This window comes from Triplophysa dalaica, chromosome 18, assembly GCF_015846415.1.
Source record: "Triplophysa dalaica isolate WHDGS20190420 chromosome 18, ASM1584641v1, whole genome shotgun sequence".
NCBI classification, from domain to species: Eukaryota; Metazoa; Chordata; class Actinopteri; order Cypriniformes; family Nemacheilidae; genus Triplophysa; species Triplophysa dalaica.
Window position 1 is genome coordinate 21,487,898 of NC_079559.1, and position 20,961 is coordinate 21,508,858.

Consider the following 20,961-nt stretch of genomic DNA (forward strand, 5'->3'; position numbering starts at 1 on the left):
ATTAATTGAATGTTTTATGAAATTATTTTGTTCTGATGGCAACAAACGATAGAAAATATTTTTCATAACAAATTGATTCATATTAATTTGTAAACAACCTGTTGCACTTCCTGGCAGCAAATATATTCATCCTCGCTTTGCAGTTTGACGCATTTGCCGCACGTGCCCCTATCTAGATATACAGTTGTGTTCAAAATTATTCAACCCCCAATGCTGTAAATGGTTTTAGGGAATTTAGTGTACATTTGTAATTGTATTCAGAATGAAATCCTACAAGGACTTCATAAAGAACCATATGCAACTAAAATGACATAAATTAGTTTTGTAATACAGTAGTAAATGTTTCTTTTGTGAATTCTTCATTGACATAATTATTCAACCCCTTAAAGACTACCACTCTGAAGAACAGAGGTTCAATGAAGTGTTTTCAATCAGGTATTGAAAACACCTGTGAATATCAGGGAGCAGCAATAAAGCCTAATAAGCACCAATTAGGCAGCTTTAAAATGACTGTGATACTCAGCTCCTTCTAGACATTTACTGGTGTGGTTACAAACATGGTGAGGTCAAGAGAATGGTCCAGGAAGACAAGAGAACAGGTGATTACTCTTCACAGGAAGGGCAATGGCTATAAGAAGATTGCAAAGATGTTAAACATACCAAGAGACACCATAGGAAGCATCATTCACAAATTCAAGGCAAAGGGCACTGTTGAAACGCTACCTGGTCGTGGCAGAAAGAAGATGCTGACTTCGACTGCTGTGCGCTACCTGAAGCTGTGGACTGATGAAACAAAATTAGAACTGTTTGGGCCCATGGATCAACGCTATGTTTGGAGGAGGAAGAACAAGGCCTATGAAGAAAAGAACACCTTGCCTACTGTGAAGCATGGCGGGGGGTCAATCATGCTTTGGGGCTGTTTTGCTTCTGCAGGTACTGGGAAGCTTCAGCGTGTGCAAGGTACCATGAATTCTTTTCAGTACCAGGAGATATTGGATGACAATGTGATGCAGTCCGTCACAAACCTGAGGCTTGGAAGATGTTGGACGTTTCAACAGGACAATGATCCCAAGCATACCTCCAAGTCCAGCATCCTGTAAGCAGGATGACTGAATGATCATAGTCAATGTCAAACCGACCAAAACAATCAATTTCAATGGGGGTTGAATAATTTTGAACACAACTGTATTTGGGTGAAACTACAATAATTTTTCATAACGTCGACTTTTTGAAATGCTCTATGTACCATGACAACGCACAACTAGACGAAATAATAGTATTACTAACGTATTTTAAGAAAAATAATAATTTACGTCATTGATAAGCAAAACACAACATGCATGTTGTCACACTGAGAGTTTTTATGACAAGAGTTGTCACTTGACACTGACTAACATCCTGCTCCAGTCATGGTGGAGTTTGTGGAGGATTAGCGTCTTCTTCCTCGTCAGACTCGGGCTCAAACTGGTACGGTAAAATCGCCGCCATCTCTATCTACACACATATATAAAGAGATCCAAACACATGTAAACCGTAATCCTGTAATGATGGTAGGCATTCACTTTGCGACAAATGATGAACGCGTTTGACCAATCACAACAGACTAAACCATCTGACCAATCACATTACACAAGGTTAACGGGTAGGAGGGACCTAGACGGGTGAATCGCGGAACGAATCATTTGAGTCACTCAAGAATTAGGGTACGAATAATTGCATATAATTACGAGATTGTGTGTGTTTTTACACATTGTATGTAGATAAACTTGTTGTTGGACACTCGATTACCCAAAGTAGGGCCTAAAAAAACATATGTTACCTACACTTTAAAGCTTCAGTCTTGAAATTAAAAAAGGAATTTGGAAATGTTTGAAAAAGTTGATGTAAACAGTCTGATAGAATTACTCTGTCTACATGTTAAGGCTGTTGTTAATATAAATATTTATATATATGCATATATAAAAAACAAAGAATTCATAATGACACATGTATAAAGTATCGTATGAATATTAAGAACAGACACTGAAGATATTCTCGAACTTTGACAGCAACTTTTTTCCAGCTGCACCAGTCCATCTGTCATAGGACGAAAGTGATGATGTGTCTCTATCTCAGCCCCCCGGCAATGCTTGCCCCACTGAGTGAATAAGCTCTGCCCAAACGTTTGAGACCATCTGATGGTGACCAGAAATGAAATGCACATTTGCTGCATGTTAGGTTTGGTTTGGGGGTAAAACACTGAAGACCACTGCTGCCGTTCTTGTGTTGTAGCCAAACACTTTGATTGGTTTATGGTTATGTACTACCGAAATAAGCAATGGAGATTGTATTTTACTACTGTTTTATGTGTATATGACAAATCACATACTTTTAGTAACATGTTTTTTATTACTATTACTTCCGTCATTGTTTTAACATGTTATGGTTTAATCTTGGAGAACCAGTCCTATCAGTTGAGTAATTTTAACCATCATTTGTTATTACTTTGAACCATATTCACAAGTGGGAGGTGGTTGTTTTGGAAATGTGCTAATTTGCTAAAACTGCTAGCACTGAAATTTTAATCCCATCCTTTTTGAGATTCGCTGTCCAAAGCCACACCTCCTCCAAACACATGAATGTATTTCATAAATCCACGAAACGAATTACAAACTAAATCCATTAGTTTCCTCTGGAAGCATGTACATACGTGTCCAACAGAAAGAGAGCAACCATGGTATATTCTTTCAGACTCTTTGCCTGCCGGAGCTGTCTCCATTGTGAAAGCTGAACTAAAGTTGATTCCTGTTTTTCCTCTTTCATGATCCAGATGTTTTCTCCTCACTGCTCTTTCGAAAATGTAATTTCATTTTGTTGATTTGCTTGTTGTCTGTTCTGCAGGAAAGTTTGATTGTTGATGATCGCCTCCTTCCTTCAATGTAATACAGTTCAATACAAGGAAGGAAGGAGGCGGGAACCGGCGAACATTTAAACAAACTTTAATTATATAATAACAGCGTAAATAAACAGCCGGCAGCCCCACAGCAGCTACACTAATTATTCTCTTTCTGCCTCCGCCTCGGGATGCCCATCTTGAAGTAGGGAGAGATTCCACCAGGTCCAGATGAATGTCATATGCCCATCCCCAACTAGAGATTACGCCAGCTACAGCTGAAAATCCTGTGCGAGTGCCTGCGGACTGACTGGCCATCCCAGCTCCATCTCAGGCAATTCCATCACCACCCAAGAGGAAGGCGTACATCTGACCATCCCAGCTCAGGAATTCCATCCCTAAATGAGCAAAGACAGACTACTTGTCACATTATTGCTAAAGTTACAAAATTTGTTTTTTTCATGCTGCAGTTTAAGGTTATTATTCAGTGGCCCTGATTGGAGGTTGTTGGGTGGATGTTTGTGGGGGCTTGTTAGTTGTGGGGATTTCATTTGATGGGGATTTCATTTGATGGGGCTGTGTGGGGCTGGTTTGGTCTTGTTTTGTGGTCGATGTTGGACAACAGATGAATAAAGTTACATTACATCTGTTTTCTGGTGACAATCGTGGAGTGGGACCGGTATGGAGTGGGACGGTTTCGGCGAGTGGGAATTGCTGGGTAGCGGGTGTTGGGCTCTCCTTCATATTCGTGGTAGTTTGCTCTGTGGCTTTTGGTCGGGGTCACTGAGTGCAGCTATGACATGTCAGAGGGGATCTGGCCCTCCTGACAGAGCCTGGTTTCTCCCGAGTTTTTTTTTCTCCATTAATCAATCATTGGGGTTTGGGTTCCTCGCTAAAGTAGGGCAGTGTTGGCATGCTGACTGCATTTATTTAATTATTTATATATTCAATATTTTTAATTCGAATGATGTTGCTTGTTCTATAAACACCATGCACTGGGCTGTGTTTTACCTTTCTGTGATTTTCTTATTTGCTCCTGTAAAGCTGCTTTGGAACAATGCACATTATGAAAAGCGCTATATAAATAAACTTGAATTGAACCTTCACATATTAACAATACAGTCCGCATAGCTTTTTTCCACTTACGCAACATTTCTAGACTCCGCCCATCACTCACTCAGCACTCAACCCAAGTTCTTGTTCATGCCCTTGGACATCACGCCTTGACTAATGTAATGCCCTTCTTTCCAGTTTACCCAAAAAGTTTCTCCAACAACTCCAAACTGATAATAACTCTGCTGCAAGTATAGAGAATTTATAGAGAACGCTGCCCGATAGAGAATTACTGGAACTTCTACATGCTGGATTTCACCTTGTCTTTTTTCTGGATTTTTCAAAGCTTCTCAATTGATTCAGCTTCTCATCACCTTCTTCCAGAACTCATGACTCCTGTGAGAGCAGCGTGAGGCCAATGAGCCGTCAGCCTGGCAAAAGAAATCTCAGCAAGTTCTCCATCAGAGCTTGTCTTTCAGCAGAAAATGAGAACGTTACACTGAACCTGAAGACTGTTCTCCAGCACACTGTAGATTCACTCAAACGGGTTTATATTTACAGTCATACAATCGACTTAAGGATGAAGAAAGCTAAAACAATAAATGTCTTGGATTCATATGAAGAGCTCATTTCCAAAACGCATTAACTGCCAAATAAAAAAAAATGAGTTTGTCATGCCATTTTGCTGTGTACTAAACCTATTCACTGCTCCATCAATGTTTCATGCCAAATCGCTATATTTCCTTGTTTAAAATGTTCTGCAAGATGCAGTTTCTTTCAAAAACCCTATAAATCCCGAACCTGTTTTTAGCCTAAATGTCACGGTTAGACAAGGAGAGAACCCAAACGCAGGCAGACAGATGGTTGAGGGGTTAACACGGGTATTTATTGTAACAAAGAACACTACAAAACAGGCAAAACAAAACCCACAATGGGGGAAACAAGACTTGAAAACTAAATACAAAAACAAGAACACGGACTAACTAAACTAAGAAAACAAACACTAAACTAAGACTTACTAGACACAGAGAAAACAGGAACAAGGCAAGGCACAAGAACGGGCATGAAACAGCTAACATCCACAATGACCAGGAATCACATACAATGAACGAGCACAGGACAATGAAACATGAGGACTCTTTATAGGGAGACGAACACAGGATAATTAAATAGGGACGAGGTGACACGGATCAAACACTAAGGGGAAGCTAATTAACACAAACTAGGAAACAGGAGGGTAGGAACGATGACACGACTCGGGGAGAGTATGGAAAGCCACAAGGTCAAAAACATCTCTCCCCACATGTAACAAAGGATTCTGTATGATTCCACCTCCAAACCAAGAAATACCTGACAAGGAGAGGTGAAACCATGACACTAAATGCCTTATGTCCTCTCGACCAATCAGAAATCGCTCGTTAGTGGTATTTGTATGTGTTATTTCTAAATTATTTGTTGTATGTGGTGAAAATATTGAAACATGGAATTGAAAATATTTATTTTATTTTACTATTTAGTTTGTTACTATTTATTTTATTTGGCTGTTATTTATTTCATGCATTTGCATTTATTTGATTTATATTAATTTATAGTATGAGTCCCTGATGTCATATGTTTCATGTTCATGTGTAAATTGAATATTAACAAAATGTATGGGTCTAGGTCAGGGGTGTCCAAAGTCAGTCCTGGAGGGCCTGTGTCCTGCAAAGTTTAGCTTCAACCCTAATCAAACACACCTAAACAGCTAATCAAGGTCTAACACAGCAGACTAGAAACTTCCAAACAGGTGTGTTGAGCCAAGTTGGAGCTAAACTCTGCAGGACTGTGTCCCTCCAGGACCGACATTGGACACCCCTGGTCTAGGTAAAAAAAATGTCATTTTCCTGAAAACTATTAAAATGGATTTATAGCGTTTTGGAAAAGAGCTCTTCATATTTACTATGTCTATCTTTTGTTTTAGATTCAAATGCAGAAGGGAAATAAATCACTTTAGAAAGCTGTCAGCATCATGATTTTCTTTTCAACTATTAGTAGAATCCGTTGACATTAGCAATCTTTGTTGCATCGCATGACAAAAAGGAGTTTACCTCATGAATAAATTATCAAAATAACCAAAAAACTAATCAAATATATAATATACAAATATTGAATTTGCTCTTGTAACAAATACAAGTCTTCTGTGAGGAAGAAACGTTTTGTCTTTTCATTTAAACAGTAAATCATTTCTGAGGCATGAGTTCATTTTAAGAGGTTGTTATCTGGGAATAACGCACCTTGGAATGTCTTGACTTGCCAATCAGAATCGGGTGACGCGTAGTAAAAACAACATTCTTTAAAGATGAGGTAACACACAGTTTCTGTCAATCTTATATTAATCTTGAGTGCCTATATAGAGCATTATTACACAAGTCGTATCTTCAAAGAGTGTTTAGTTTGATCACATTTATAGAAGAGAGATACAGCTTTACCATTTTTCTGGAAAAACACGAGCTGTTGGAGGCGTTCAGGAGGGACGGAACTACAGCACGACTGACAGAGATGGACAAAAATACTTCAAAAAGTATTAAGTTACAAATAACAAATACTTAGTCATAAAATGTATTTAAAAAAAATACAAAATACTGCTATGAAAAATGTGTATTTAATTAAAATGCAAGTTACTAAAAAATATTGTTTTTACAAGCAATCATTTAAAGTGGGAGAGTAGCTGTGGAGTTATATACACATAGAAGAAAGAGAGAACAGTTGTCTAAACTAAACAGCAGTCCATCAACTGCTCAGATTTCAGCAACACAATAACATGTAGGACTACATTTCTTTGTAATATTATCATCATCCCTGTAATAAGTTAAACGCGCCTAATAACAGACAGGTCCAGTCTGAAAAACAATCAAAACTTCTAATTCATCTGGGGGTGGGTTACCTGTGCTTTGACACTCATCCAGATGCACTATGATCATCTGTTCATTATTGCTAACATGTGGAGTCCTTCAAATAGTCGTGCTGGATAAAAGTGGACTGAAATAGTGTAAATAAGTGACAAGGGAATGTAAACATATGATTTTTAAAACATGTCACAATTTTTCCATCAATAGGACTAATTAAATGTTGTTTAGTCAGTCTTAAATTGGTATACATGGAATTTATTTAAATCTGTCATTTAAAGCTATAAAAGATATGCTTAAATAGGTCTTAAAATATTGTCTACTTACATTTTTTTAGCAATTTCTGATCAGTGGTGCCACGCCTGTCTGGTGATGAAAGTTATTGTACGCAAGAATAAAACAACATATTTGAATAAGTATTTTGAAATACAATATACAGTCTATGAAAGTATTCAAATTACATTTGACTTTTTTTGTTAAGGAAAATACAAATGACAAAATACTCAAAAGTACTTAATACTGCCCATCTCTGAGCACGAGCACACATTTACATGGGCATGCTTTTCCGGGAGAGTTGCCCAATAAATGGAATTTGATCCCTGTTACAAAACAAGATCCAGACTTATAAAAACTTTCTGAAACAAGTTGGAGTGATGGGGGAGTGAATCAAGCAGAGAAATACCACACCATACGTCCAATAATTATGACAATGTTATTGCTAATATCAGTTGTTTTGGTGGTTATTTTGCCATCCCCACCCTAGACAGGTGGGAAATTTTCATCTATTTTTGTTTAACCGTTAAAACACACACACTCACACTCACACACACACACACTCATCATAAAGCCCTGCTGTATATCACTGCTGTACCACAGCTCCCACACACATCTCTGCTTCTACATCTAGAACATTACAACATACCTCTAGCAATATAAAGGCTAACAATTGTCTATATGGGATGTGTGTTTATCCTGTGAGTGTCAAAAGATCTTACTTGCACTCCTCATCTTCTGTGAATTGATTGTGTGTCTCGTGTGAGAAGGGAAGCTCTTGGCTTTATGACAGTACCGGTGTGTATTACCAACTTTCTTAAGTAAACCTGCTTCTCTCTGCTGTGTTTCCATAGAAACAGGGATGCAGGCTACATGTACATGTACAGGTATCCCCACTGCTGCTACACTGAAAACTACCCGAAACCATCAAACATCCACATTTCACATGATTAAGAAAACGTTTAGAAAGAGATTGAACACCCGTTTTATAGAACGCAACAGATAAAGGGTCGATTCATAGATGCGGGTAGAGCACCGTCTTCAGTGTTCTGTGGAAATGATGCGGTACTATAGCCTAAAAAATGTGATGCTGGAGTTATATAAGATATCGTGTTTTTTCACGTGTGTGTGTGTGTGTGTGTGTGTGTGTGTGTGTGTGTGTGTGGAGGATTTTAATCTGATGTGAACTGAGATGAGGAATGACATTGTTCTGCAGCGCTGACGAGTGCGATTCATTTCACGAACCGATTCTTATGAATCGTCGGTGCAAAAGAGCAACGCGAAGCATTTTACCTGTAGTTTGTTTATTTTCAGTTATATTTTTATTAGTTTCAGTAACAACTACAATTCGATCATATTGCTGATGTTATTTTTTCCAGATACATTTTTTGTTTTTAAAAGCTCGCGAAATGTTGAAGTACCAAGTTCCAACGTCACCAGTCAAGAGAATCGTTCGATTGAATCATTTTCAGTGAACCGACTCGAGTGATCGCGAATCGAACATAACAATGGTTCAGAATTGTTTAATCTGCGCGCGAGAGAGAGAGAAAGAGAGAGAGATGCATGGCGTTTTGTATTCAGTCGGGATTTTAGGGCACTGACTGTAAATGATTCATCTTTTTCTGGGATATTTCACTTATATTTGCTCATAATGGACGTGTTGTGTTTTTCCTCGTGGATCTTGTGGTTGGGGTGGATGATGGGGAACAGATCGGCCAGGTGAGGATGCGAGTGTCCTTCATCTACATAACTGTGATCTAATCATGAATATTCATACGAGCTAAAGTCACAGTTCCAATCTTATATATCAGTATTGTTTTCTTCAATCTTTATTTAACATCATTTAAGATGATCGCTGATCTGATTTCCGCGCTGTCTGATCTTGCGGTGGATTTTAATAATCCGCTTTAAACATACAGTGAAACAACACAGAACACTCGTTGTTTTATAACAAGTCAAATGTTCAGGAGACAGATCACATATACACGAGAAACACACAGTTAAATAGTGTACGATTTGAAATTCTTCACACACTGTCACGCTGTAACGTAGACGTCATTGCATTTCTATCTTTTGACTGATCACATGTGGTCGTATCACGCACGCACGCGCGCGCACGCACACACGCACACGTACGTAATCAGAATCAGTAGGAGCTTTATTGCCAAGAATGTTTACACACACAATGAATTTGACTGGGTGACAGGAGCTCGCTTTTGAATGTCTTGTTTCTCTGAGAAGGTGTTACAGGTTCAGTTCAGTTTTGTGTTTTAAGGGTTAATGTGATATTCCACCAGGTATCATCCTCCTCTTATAACACCACCACATTCTTATCTAAGTTATCTCAGTTTATTTAAACAGACACTTTCCTCAAGGCCACTTCATTTGACATGGTCATATTGACTTCAGTAATCTCTCTGTTAGGTTAGTATGGGTGTTCGTCAGAAGTAACGTGAACATAAAACATTTGACGATAAAACACAAGGTTGCTTTAGTTAAATCACATATTAAAGGGTTAGTTCACATATTTGTTTACTCACCCACATTGAGTTCTACACGTCTCCAGTTCTCCCTGCGTCTTTGGAACACAAATGAAGATGTTTTTGAGCTTCCAGGCCCTCTCATAGTAATTCATACGGTCAACGTCCTGAAATGTACTAAAGACATCGTAATAACCGTCCAGTTGATCTTAGTGGTTCAACTTCATTTTTGGATGTGAAGAGAATTGCATAGAAACATATTATTCTTCACTTTTCTGTGAGTCTCTGAAGCACGTTCACAAACCCCAGTATGATCAGATGTCACATTGTAATGATGTCTTTACTACTATGAGGAGGCCTGGAAGCTCTGGGATGTCATCAAAAATATATCTTAACTTGTGTTCTGAAGACGCTGGGAGGTCTTAAAGTGTGTTGAATGTCATGTGGGTGAGTGAAAAATGGAAAAAAAAGGATATTTGGGTGAACTATGCCTTAAACTATGGGTTTGCTACACTGACTTTGGTTCTTCATGAAAAAATGATGACAGTTCTATAACAAATGTCTTTCGTTTTTCTGTAAGAGAAGGAAATGACAGGAAGGGTAATGGACAGGCCTCTTGCATAAATTGTTATGCGCGAACCAGTGGGCGGGGCTAGAGAAGTTTTGAGGTGGTGTTCAACCATGTGATTCCAGAACCTGTCATTCGCTGGGCCTGGTGTCAGTCACAGATGTAATCTCAGTTACAAAGGCGTTTCACTTCTGACACTTACTTGATGTTTTTATATAACAAAAGCTCGGGTAATTGTTTTTTTATTTTAGTTCATCACTCTTTTAATGAGATTATAAGAGGACATGAATAATAACAACAATGACCCACATGAACAATTGATTTATAATTTACAGTAGTCAGCAGTAGTCCATAAAGAGCTGTCCGTTTTGATTTAATGTTTTTTAAGTCCTTTTAATACAGCAACCGTATGTGTAGTTTTATAAGACTTATCCTAAAAGCCTTTTTTTATACACTGGTAATAATGAGAGGATGAGATGTGCCGACTCTTGAACACACGGTGAGTAACTTCATTAAACTGTGCGGTTTTGATATCAGTCAATAAAAGGCTGGCGGAGCATCTCACAAACAAACAGCAGTGAACACGATCATCAGCAGGTGACTGACATGTGAGGCTGGAGCTCCACCTGTCCTCCTGTTCATGTGAATAAGGGTTCAAGGATCCAGTTTAAAAAGAGGGTCAAATCTGATACAGACCTAATTCTTCTTTGTGACAAAATAGATCTCGGCACTGGCTGGTGATGAAGAAGGCAAAATGAGAATTTCTGGAGTATAGAGACATGAACAAGGTCACAGTCATGAGGCAGATGAGATGTCATTATTTACTTTTCACCTTTAGTCAAACACTCTGCAATTGTCTGTCAACTACTGTACATTAGAATATTTGGTCGATATTTGGTGGCAAAGATGTGAAACAAGCTTAGAAATCAAAGACTCTGGACAAATTTCAACCAAACTGGATGAATGACTTTCCATCCTTAAGTTCAGTCTTGAAACACTTGAAAGATCAAACCTGTGTATTATGTGTTTCAATATGACACAAAAGAGCACTTGTGCTAACGCTTGTCAAGTGAAGATTTGATTCGTGCTTTGTTTCTCTAGAGCCATGCTGAGTGACATCGGTGACTATGTGGGCACAGACATCGAGATATCCTGGTTGCCAAATCTAGATGATTTGATGAAAGGTTACGCTCGAAACTTTCGGCCAGGCATCGGAGGTGAGTTTGATCTCTACAGCACATGACATCAGGTTATTTTCTGACATTAACGCTCAGCTTGTTGGCAGCTGTAATGGCTCCATTAACTGCACTCTTCTTTCAGAGAATTAAATGAACGCACATACATATACTGTACAGAACCTGGTGAATAACAACTCACTTCCTGTCTGTATCGTCTACTTCCTGTTTACGGAATGTTGTTGACAACATAAAATATGTTTTATGTAATGGTTCATGAATGAAATATTATGCAATAATAAATTATCATTAGACACTTTCATTTTGACACGGTGTGAACGCACCTAAACAAACATACAGTCTTATGACACTTAAAAATCACTGTCTGCCTCTGGAGATTGACTGTCCTGCAGAAGAGTTTAACTCCGGCCTGCTCCAGCACCCCTGGGCCTCATTTATAGACGTTGTGTATACGCAGAATAGGAATAGACATGTGGGCACAGTTTTACACGCACATATTTACATGAACATTTCCCCGATGCTTTCATCCGTTTAAAACCGGATGGACACTTCAGACCATCTGTACATCTGATGTAAAAAAGAAAGCGGTATAATCAACAATAAAATACAATGTTTTTGCTTTTATATACACATTTGATTAAATATTCCTCAGGTTACATCTAGAAGCTAAACAAAAAGTACAGAAACTGTCTATTTTTAGCGTATTGCGCTGCTTTGGCACACTTTCCTGTGACATTTGCGTTGTAATGTTTTGATGACAGCGAGGTTTGCCAGATGCATGATAATTGCTGTTAAACTAACCGGCTAAACAAGGTGTTTTATTTCAGAAGATATTTCTAGCGAGAACAAGGATTACCGGTGCACACGCTGTTATTATGATGGTCAGTGCTGGATCCATTGGCTCATATCAGTGTCTTGTACTGGGATGTGGATGGAAATACACATATGGAAATGATATGCACATGGGGCTAGGCTAGTAAAACTAGGCATTGGAAGCTTCATATATGATTATGGAGATTCATGCACGCTCAGACTTCTGGTGACTGGGATTCATTAAGGGTATTTTGGCAGGTTCTCAAAATCTTCCTTTTGTGCGGGCGCACACTTTACGGATGAAATCCACACAGCTGTATAATTGAGACCCCAGGAGATTCAGGTGTGTGTGAGGAGGAGCTCAATGTTTTTGATTAAAAATCCAACCTGGTTTCATAGGAAATATGTACCTCTGTAACGTACACTTTTTACAGCGGCACAAAACACGTATCATCAGGTACGTATGCAACCCGGTATCGCAATTTCCAACAACAGTAACGTTAACAATACCATATATTATTTAGGGGAGTAATGATTTTGAATTTAATCAGACGTCGTATTTAATTATTTTGTACGCACAATTTAGACGTATTTAAGCATGTAACCGAACTGTATGTACAGTATATTATACAAGAGTAAAACAACAAATACGACTATGCTGTTTATTCAAAAAGTGCATTGTTCCAAGCGTTCCCAGGGCAAAGAACAGACCGGAAGGCGATTCCCTTCTCCATCCGCTATAAAGCGGACCGGCTGCACAAAGCCACAGAGTTTGAAAAGTTGCCGCCGGTGCGTGAATTGTTTCGTCAGTGTTGTGAAATGGCATTGGCTCTCGTGTGTATTTTGACTGTTTTTTTGATTTTTGAAGTTTCAAAAAACCCTGCCTCACACGGATGGATGGGAGTTGAGTAGTTTTAGTGTAAGAGTGGGGTTAGGTGCTGTAAAATATCTATTAAAATACAAATAATAAGTATTGATAAAATCGTTTCAGTTCTCTAGTCTATCGGACCAATACAGTTCTTCTCTTGAGCGCCCCAGTGGACTTTTGTGTCTCAACACTGTAGCAATCTGTACCTGTTTTGTGGTATTGGTATTTCCAATGAAACCCAGAGGGCACATGGATTAAAAATCATTATGAAGTGCACAGATTATTCGCTTATAAAAACACTTTGGATACACAGTTTCTTCATATGAAGCAGAACATTTGTGTTGATGTGTTCATTGGTTTTGTTCCAGGCTTCCATGTCAAACTGTCATTACTGTAAAGCTGTTTTATCTCCTCACAGGACCTCCTGTAAACGTGGCCATGGCTGTTGAAGTAGCCAGTATTGACCACATCTCAGAAGCCAACATGGTAACGTATACATATAGTCATGTATCTCAGATGCACTGAACAGCATTTCACAGTTACAGCACAGAGCGAGGGAATAATACAGATGCTGCTGCTCATGAGCATTTTACTGACACAGTTGCCATGGCAACAACCATGTTCTACTCTTGACCATCATATGAAATCATAACTGATAACTGTCACGGCATGGGAACTCAACACATGGATGCTCATATTCTCCTGAGGTTTTACACACAAACAAAGAGACATGAACACATTCACAGGTTCATCAAGAAGAAATGTCAATTCTCAAGTCCTAATTGACATGCTGTTGACAGATCTGTTGTTGTTAAGGAATCTGTACACCATTAAAGTTGTCCACATGAAGTCATACGGCACAGTAAACATGCCTTTGTGTTACCAAGATAAGACAGTTTTATTTTATTAAGTGGTTTTCACAAAGAAATTAGTTAAAGCAGGTTTACAGAAATAGTATTGCCGTACTGACTTCTTCAATAATTCTCATATTTAAATTTGAATTATTAATACGGCTATGGGTGCGTGACTTTTCAGGGTTTTTTATACCTCGATGAAAACAACAGTATGTGCTTGTATCACCCTGTACTGTAATGAGAATGATGATTATCAGAAAGATTTGACTGAAGCTCTGTTTAGTGGTGGAATGGAAACCGCTCAAAGAACATATGTACAACGCTGATGTTGCATTATTCAACTGTGATCTGATTCTTGTAAATCAAAGTGAAATCCTGAGAAATACTGTTAGGAATGCTGCCGACACACTGGTTGTTGTGAGTTGAAATGAGACTGTATAATGTATGTGGATGGAGGATTCGCACTCTTTTCTCATGACGTGAAGAGGACACTGGGGAGAGGAGAATCTTGGCTGCTGATTTTAAGCAGGTCACAGATGGTGTGCAGGGAAAGAAGCAAATGTATTTATATCCTCCATACAAAAATAGACAGAGCCTTTATATCTTAGCCCTATAATACATAAAGCAGGTCAGACTGACTTTACCGGGTTGTGAGTATTCAAATATCTTATCATTTAAAACAGATATTATTCATGTATATAAGGATCAGCTTTCTTGTCAATTTAAGCTTTTTATGAAGTAGTTTCTACTGAATTTCTGTAAGATAAAAACTGTTTAATGGTCTGTGAGTATGGCTGAATAAGCAAAATCGGTCCGTCATCCCACGCCTTTGTTTAGATGTCTCTCGTGGCTTTTGCTGGCTTATAAACAAGAGACACAAGTAGCTTTGGGATGGACTCCTGAGATGACTCCAAAAATATATCTGCATTTAGTCTTTTATCTGCTCCAGAGCACATCATCATGTCCCCTTAAGATGCTGTTTGTCACAAATAACACACACACTTTTCCTCATCAGTGTCTTTTAACTGAAATACAGAAGAACTGAGAAGACTGCAGACCAAAAATTGTTTGTGTGACACATTAAGGTTCTTATTCACATTTACATTTAGGCATTTGCAGATGCTTTTATCCACCGCTACTTACATTGCTTTATCCTATACATTTTACATAGGTATTTGCAATCCCCTGGGATCAAACCCAGAACCTTGCATTGTCAACGCAATGCTCTTACCACTGAGCTACAGGAAAGCTCAAGTTATTCACCCCAAGGTTGTCTTCCACGCTGGCCATGATTCACACGCTCCAGAGTATCGTCTGGTTAAAAAGAAAAAGGAACATTCAAAGTAGGTGTCAGTACAGCCGTATTAAGAAAAGCCACCTGTCTGCACAATGGGTCCAAAGATGTGTACAGTATATGAAGAACTGGAATAGTCCAAGTACTGAACCTTGAGGAACTCCAGTGACCATGAGATGGAATTGGTGAAGGGTTGAGTATGATTATGTAGAAACCAGTTTCACAAAGTGCAGTGAGGAAGGACAGGTTGTCTGTGTAATTGTAGTAGAAACAACCTGAGAAGAGAAAATATGGCAGAGGATTTGATTGACAGGGCAGATAAGTGGGTGAAGTCTCCACACTGCTCTTCACAGACAGATGACAGTAGGCTTATGACTGACCCATGTTGTAGGATTTGTGATGCGGTGAACTGGCTCCTGGCTCCTGGTGATGATGATGATGATGATGATGATGATGGTCCTTTTCTCTGTGTGGGAGAAATATCATTAGCTGTTAGACGGGAAGTGGAGGGTAGTTGATGTGCTTTTAATAGTCAGCTTTTACATTCTACACACATTCTATAGAAAATAATCTCTTCATGATATTCTTGATACAGTACATGATCACCGTGTGTTGTGTTTTCAGGAATACACCATGACAGTGTTTCTACGTCAGAGCTGGAGAGATGATCGTCTGTCCTACAACCACACAAATAAGACTCTGGGTCTGGACAGCCGCTTTGTAGACAAACTCTGGGTACCAGACACGTTCATTGTGAATGCCAAATTCGCCTGGTTTCATGATGTTACGGTGGAGAACAAGCTCATACGCTTGCAGCCTGACGGAGTCATTCTGTACAGCAGCCGGTATATATTTCATTACGCTGTAGAAAGACATGAACTATTGACAGATGTCCTTTAAATCTATAATTCGTGTTCATGGACATGAATTTCCCACTTTTTTCATGTCACTCAGCATGACTTTTAATACACAGGCCGCGTGTGTACATTTATATACTGTATTTATAACCTGATATCAAAAGAAGTTGTACATATTTTAGGAGGTGGCCTACCAACACCTTACCTCACCTCAAACCCTAAGATCACAGCTGCAAAAGCTAATTTAGCTAAAAACATGAGTTTCAAAGATAAAGGCCCAGCCTCATCCGCCATCAAACCTGACGCCACAGGGGCAAAGTCAAATCATTACAAAACACACCAATGAGAGCATAGGATATAGGAATTCACACGAATGAAAAATAGGTATAATTTCCCATCAGTTTGCGTTTATATATATTCATACATATGAAATACTGCGTATTATTATTATACCTTAGAATGAAAGTTGTGCTTACTCACACGAAAAAAGGGTGAAATTTGTGTCGATGAACACAAGTGAACAGATTACAGTTTGACAAATGTCACAGATTCCCATGAGACTGTGATGGATTGTTTGTCTTTCAGAATAACATCTACAGTGGCCTGTGACATGGACCTAACCAAATACCCCATGGATGAACAGGAATGCATGCTGGACCTGGAAAGCTGTGAGTCCCAGGAAAACTTATATCTACATCAACCATTAACAAGACAAAACCATGATGTTTAGATTAAAACTGACAATAACAAATGACAACAATAAGGCCAGACCGAAAGAATCAAAATCGGTGCAGATACACAGATTGATGATTTGTCTGGTGTGCAGATGGTTACTCTTCAGAAGACATTGTTTATCACTGGTCAGACAGTCAGAGACAAATCCACGGACTGGACAAGCTGGAGCTGTCCCAGTTTACCATCACAGATTATAATTTTGTGACTGAAATTATGAACTTTAAATCTGGTGAGCCTGTGACACTTCACTTTGAAACCCCTTTTACTGTTGTCACACAAATCAGTTTTGTTCACAAATTTTTGAATGATCTTCCAAACAGCGGGTCGGTTTCCGCGACTCAGCTTGCGCTTCCAGCTACGACGGAATCGAGGAGTATACATCATCCAGTCCTACATGCCCTCCATCCTGTTGGTCGCCATGTCATGGGTTTCCTTCTGGATCAGCCAATCAGCTGTGCCTGCTAGGGTTTCTTTAGGTCAGTTCTCTAATACAAATCAAACGAAAACATTTCCCATGCAGTAGATCAACAACATGATCTGTGCTTGCTGTTTTCAGGGATCACGACAGTTCTCACTATGACGACACTGATGGTTAGCGCTCGCTCGTCGCTGCCCCGCGCCTCTGCCATCAAAGCTCTGGACGTGTATTTCTGGATCTGTTATGTCTTTGTATTCGCTGCCTTGATTGAATATGCTTTTGCTCACTATAATGCAGACTACAGCAAGAAGGAGAAAGCCAAAGTCAAGAGCAACAAGAGCAGCGAGGTGCTGAGAAAATAACCACTTCTTTCATTTACAGTTTGGGGTGTCGCCATCAGTGTTGGGTGTAACTAGTTACTAAGTCATTTGTTACTTTACTTTAGTTACTTTTCGCTTGAAAAGGTAAAGTAAGGGATTACTCTAATCTTTCTGTAATTTAATTACAGTTATGTTACAGTTACTATTTACCTAAATACTGTTTGTAATACACTCACCTAAAGGATTATTAGGAACACCTGTTCAATTTCTCATTAATGCATTTACGGTGGTGGTGTAATGGTGTGGGGGGTGTTTTCTTGGCACACTTTAGGCCCCTTAGTGCCAATTGGGCATCATTTAAATGCCACGGCCTACCATCGTTTCTGACCATCTCCATCCCTTTATGACCACCATGTACCCATCCTCTGATGAATACTTCCAGCAGGATAATGCACCATGTCACAAAGCTCCAATCATTTCAAATTGGTTTCTTGAACATGACAATGAGTTCACTGTACTAAAATGGCCCCACAGTCACCAGATCTCAACCCAATAGAGCATCTTTGGGATGTGGTGGAACGGGAGCTTCGTGCATCCCACAAATCTCCATCAAGTGCAAGATGCTATCCTATCAATATGGGCCAACATTTCTAAAGAATGCTTTCAGCACCTTGTTGAATCAATGCCACATAGAATTAAGGCAGTTCTGAAGGCCAAAGGGGGTCATACACAGTATTAGTATGGTGTTCCTAATAATCCTTTAGGTGAGTGTATATGTGTGCGCAATAGTGGAATTGATAGCAAAATTCAAAGTCTAACTTTAAAATCAGTGCTTTAATGTATAATTCTCACATATGTTATACTTTGGTCAGTTAATAATACTACTTTATATAGTTTAATATGATTTATTTGAATGAATAAGAGTCTTTTCGTGTCTATCCTTGAATCACTGAACTACTCAAGGTTGATATAGAATATTGAAAGTCATTAGTAACTAGTAATTCATTATTTTTTCAGAGTAACTTACCCAACAATGGTCGCCATTTACACAGACATTAAAAATCACGTTATTGATATTATCTAAATAAATGCTAGAAATATTTGGCCAAAAACATTCAAAACGACATGTAAGCATGGTTTCAACCTTTTTCCAAATATTTTGGATATTGTTATGTAAATTTAGTGAGAATATGATATTTTGGGTATTGTGTTTTTTGTGTAACGTTTGTGTCGTGTTGGTGTTCTCTTGTAGTCTATGGTGAAGAATGGAAAGCAGGCCATGGTTCTCTTCTCTCTGTCCGTGGCTGGCATGAATCAGGGCCTCCTCATCTCAAAGAGACAGAGCCGAGCCCAGCGGTCCGCGGAGGCTCCCCCCAACGTGCAGGAGGACAACAGCGAGGTGCGTGGCGCTCAGTCCCGTCGAGCGCAGAAAGAAAGCGGCGAAGACAAGAAATGCTGCAAATGCAAACCCATCGATGCTGACACCATCGACATCTACGCTCGTGCCGTCTTCCCTTTCACCTTCGCCGTGGTCAACGTCATCTACTGGGTGGCATACACCATGTGAATGACTCCCTTCTGCATGTACACACATCTATGCCATATCATGAGGTTTTCATACAGTATATCAACATTATGAAACTCTATGATTTATGAAAACTGCTTATGAATATATTTATGCACTGGTGTTGTGTAGGTTCTTGAATGCTTGCGTTAAATTATATTTGGGAGGAGCAAAGTTTTGCTTTCTTATAGCTGTTCTGCTCTTAGTTGCCCTTCAATCTGTATTTCCCTCTCTTCTTCTTCTTCATTATGTTTGCATCAGAATATTTTCTATCTATCTTTGCTGGTACGAGTGAATGATGTTCTAATAAAGCTGAACTTGGAATGATTCTGTTGTCTTCATTCAGGCAAACATTTCTGATCGTAGAAGTTATCATTTGCCCTGTGAATAACCAGTAAGATTTGAGTATTTAATTAGTAGTATCATTTTGTTTGATGTCTTTGTGTTTGCATAAAATATTGAAATTTGCCATGTGTGGGAAATTTATTGTGAACAATGACTTTATTCCGTATATATTTACACTACATCTGCAGAGGACAGTCATTATTTATGTATTTGGCAGACATTTTTATCCAAATCGACTTACATTGCATTATCCTATACATTTATACTTGGGTTTGTGCAATCCCTTGGAATCGAACCCACAACCTTGTGTTATTAACCCAATGAACTTACCACTGAGCTACAGGAAAGCTCATGATTGTGTACAATAGACAAAAAGTGTGCATTAAATCTTTGTGTTTTAATTCCGTTTCACAGTATTATTACAATCAGAAATCACAACCTCTCAAATCTGAAACTGATTTTTAATCTTCACAATCTAATTCACGTTGTGAAATATGCAAAACTAGCTCACAAACTTAATTCAATTTAATTTATTTATATAGCGCTTTTCACAATGTGAATTGTTCCAATGCAGCTTTACAGGAGCAAATCAGAAAAAGACAGAAAGGTAAAACACAGCACAGTGCATGATGTTTATAGAACAAGCAACATCATTCTAATAAATCATTTCAAATAGATAGATAGATGCAGTCTCCCTTGCAGAGATTTTCGATGTTTTGGAATAGCCTAATTTTGAACAAATTCGATGTCAATCAAATAAAAAAAAGTATGTCGACATCTTCTCCAAAAGTACAAAATCCACACCGAAACACGTGACAATGCAAATATCAAATCATCAAATCATTTACTGTCAAACTGACACACAAGAGGCAGATGTCTGACAGCAGTAGATCATCATCATCATCATCACACTGAGCTTCAGTGCTGTCAGATGACAACAGGAGACACACAGACACAATCCACTGATGTGGATGTATGGTAGAATGTTCTTTTTTTTCGCAAGGTTAAGACTTTATTTCTAATTAGACAAATAAATGAAGGATTATTTGTTAAATATGATAAACAGTAAGCATATGTAAACATAAAGAGAATACACAAATGGCAAGATATTACAATTGTTAAAGTGCAGTAATAGCTACATTAGAAATGTATGTAGAAACTTCTGTGGTGTTTCAAAAGAATATGAGAGACATCTTTTCTTTGATTGTATATATTAAAAATGTTTTGGATTGACATCTCTAGTTTTAGTTTTTATTTAAATTGAACTTTATGATGTCATCTTTTTTTACAAGAGACCAGTGATTCTAAAAGTACAATGTATTTTCTGGTATAACTTTTTTGTTATACTTGGTAAATATCACATTCATGTACAATTTTTTTAATTTAAATTTGGAGCAGTTTGTAAGAGAAATTAAACAGCATGGACATACTTTAAGCAATTTTTAAGCAATACTTTTACGTTTCATGCGGTTTCATTGGTCAGTCTGAGCTGTGACGTTCTACACACAACACGAAGCGCTGCGGGATCTGATCTCCTCTAGAATCAAGAATCTATCGATCAAAAAA

At 38.5% G+C, this 20,961-nt stretch overlaps 1 protein-coding gene across 1 annotated transcript; it reads left to right on the forward strand.

Annotated features, from left to right (window-relative positions):
- Positions 1–8,591: 8,591 nt before the first annotated feature.
- Positions 8,592–19,377, forward strand: gabrd (gamma-aminobutyric acid type A receptor subunit delta). The gene is made up of 9 exons (XM_056729879.1): positions 8,592–8,802; positions 11,233–11,348; positions 13,427–13,494; positions 15,781–16,001; positions 16,599–16,681; positions 16,840–16,977; positions 17,069–17,224; positions 17,305–17,513; positions 18,739–19,377. The coding sequence occupies exons 1-9, from the start codon at positions 8,735–8,737 to the stop codon at positions 19,051–19,053; spliced, it is 1,374 nt and encodes a 457-aa protein (XP_056585857.1). The 5' UTR covers positions 8,592–8,734; the 3' UTR covers positions 19,054–19,377.
- The last annotated feature ends 1,584 nt before the right edge of the window (positions 19,378–20,961 follow it).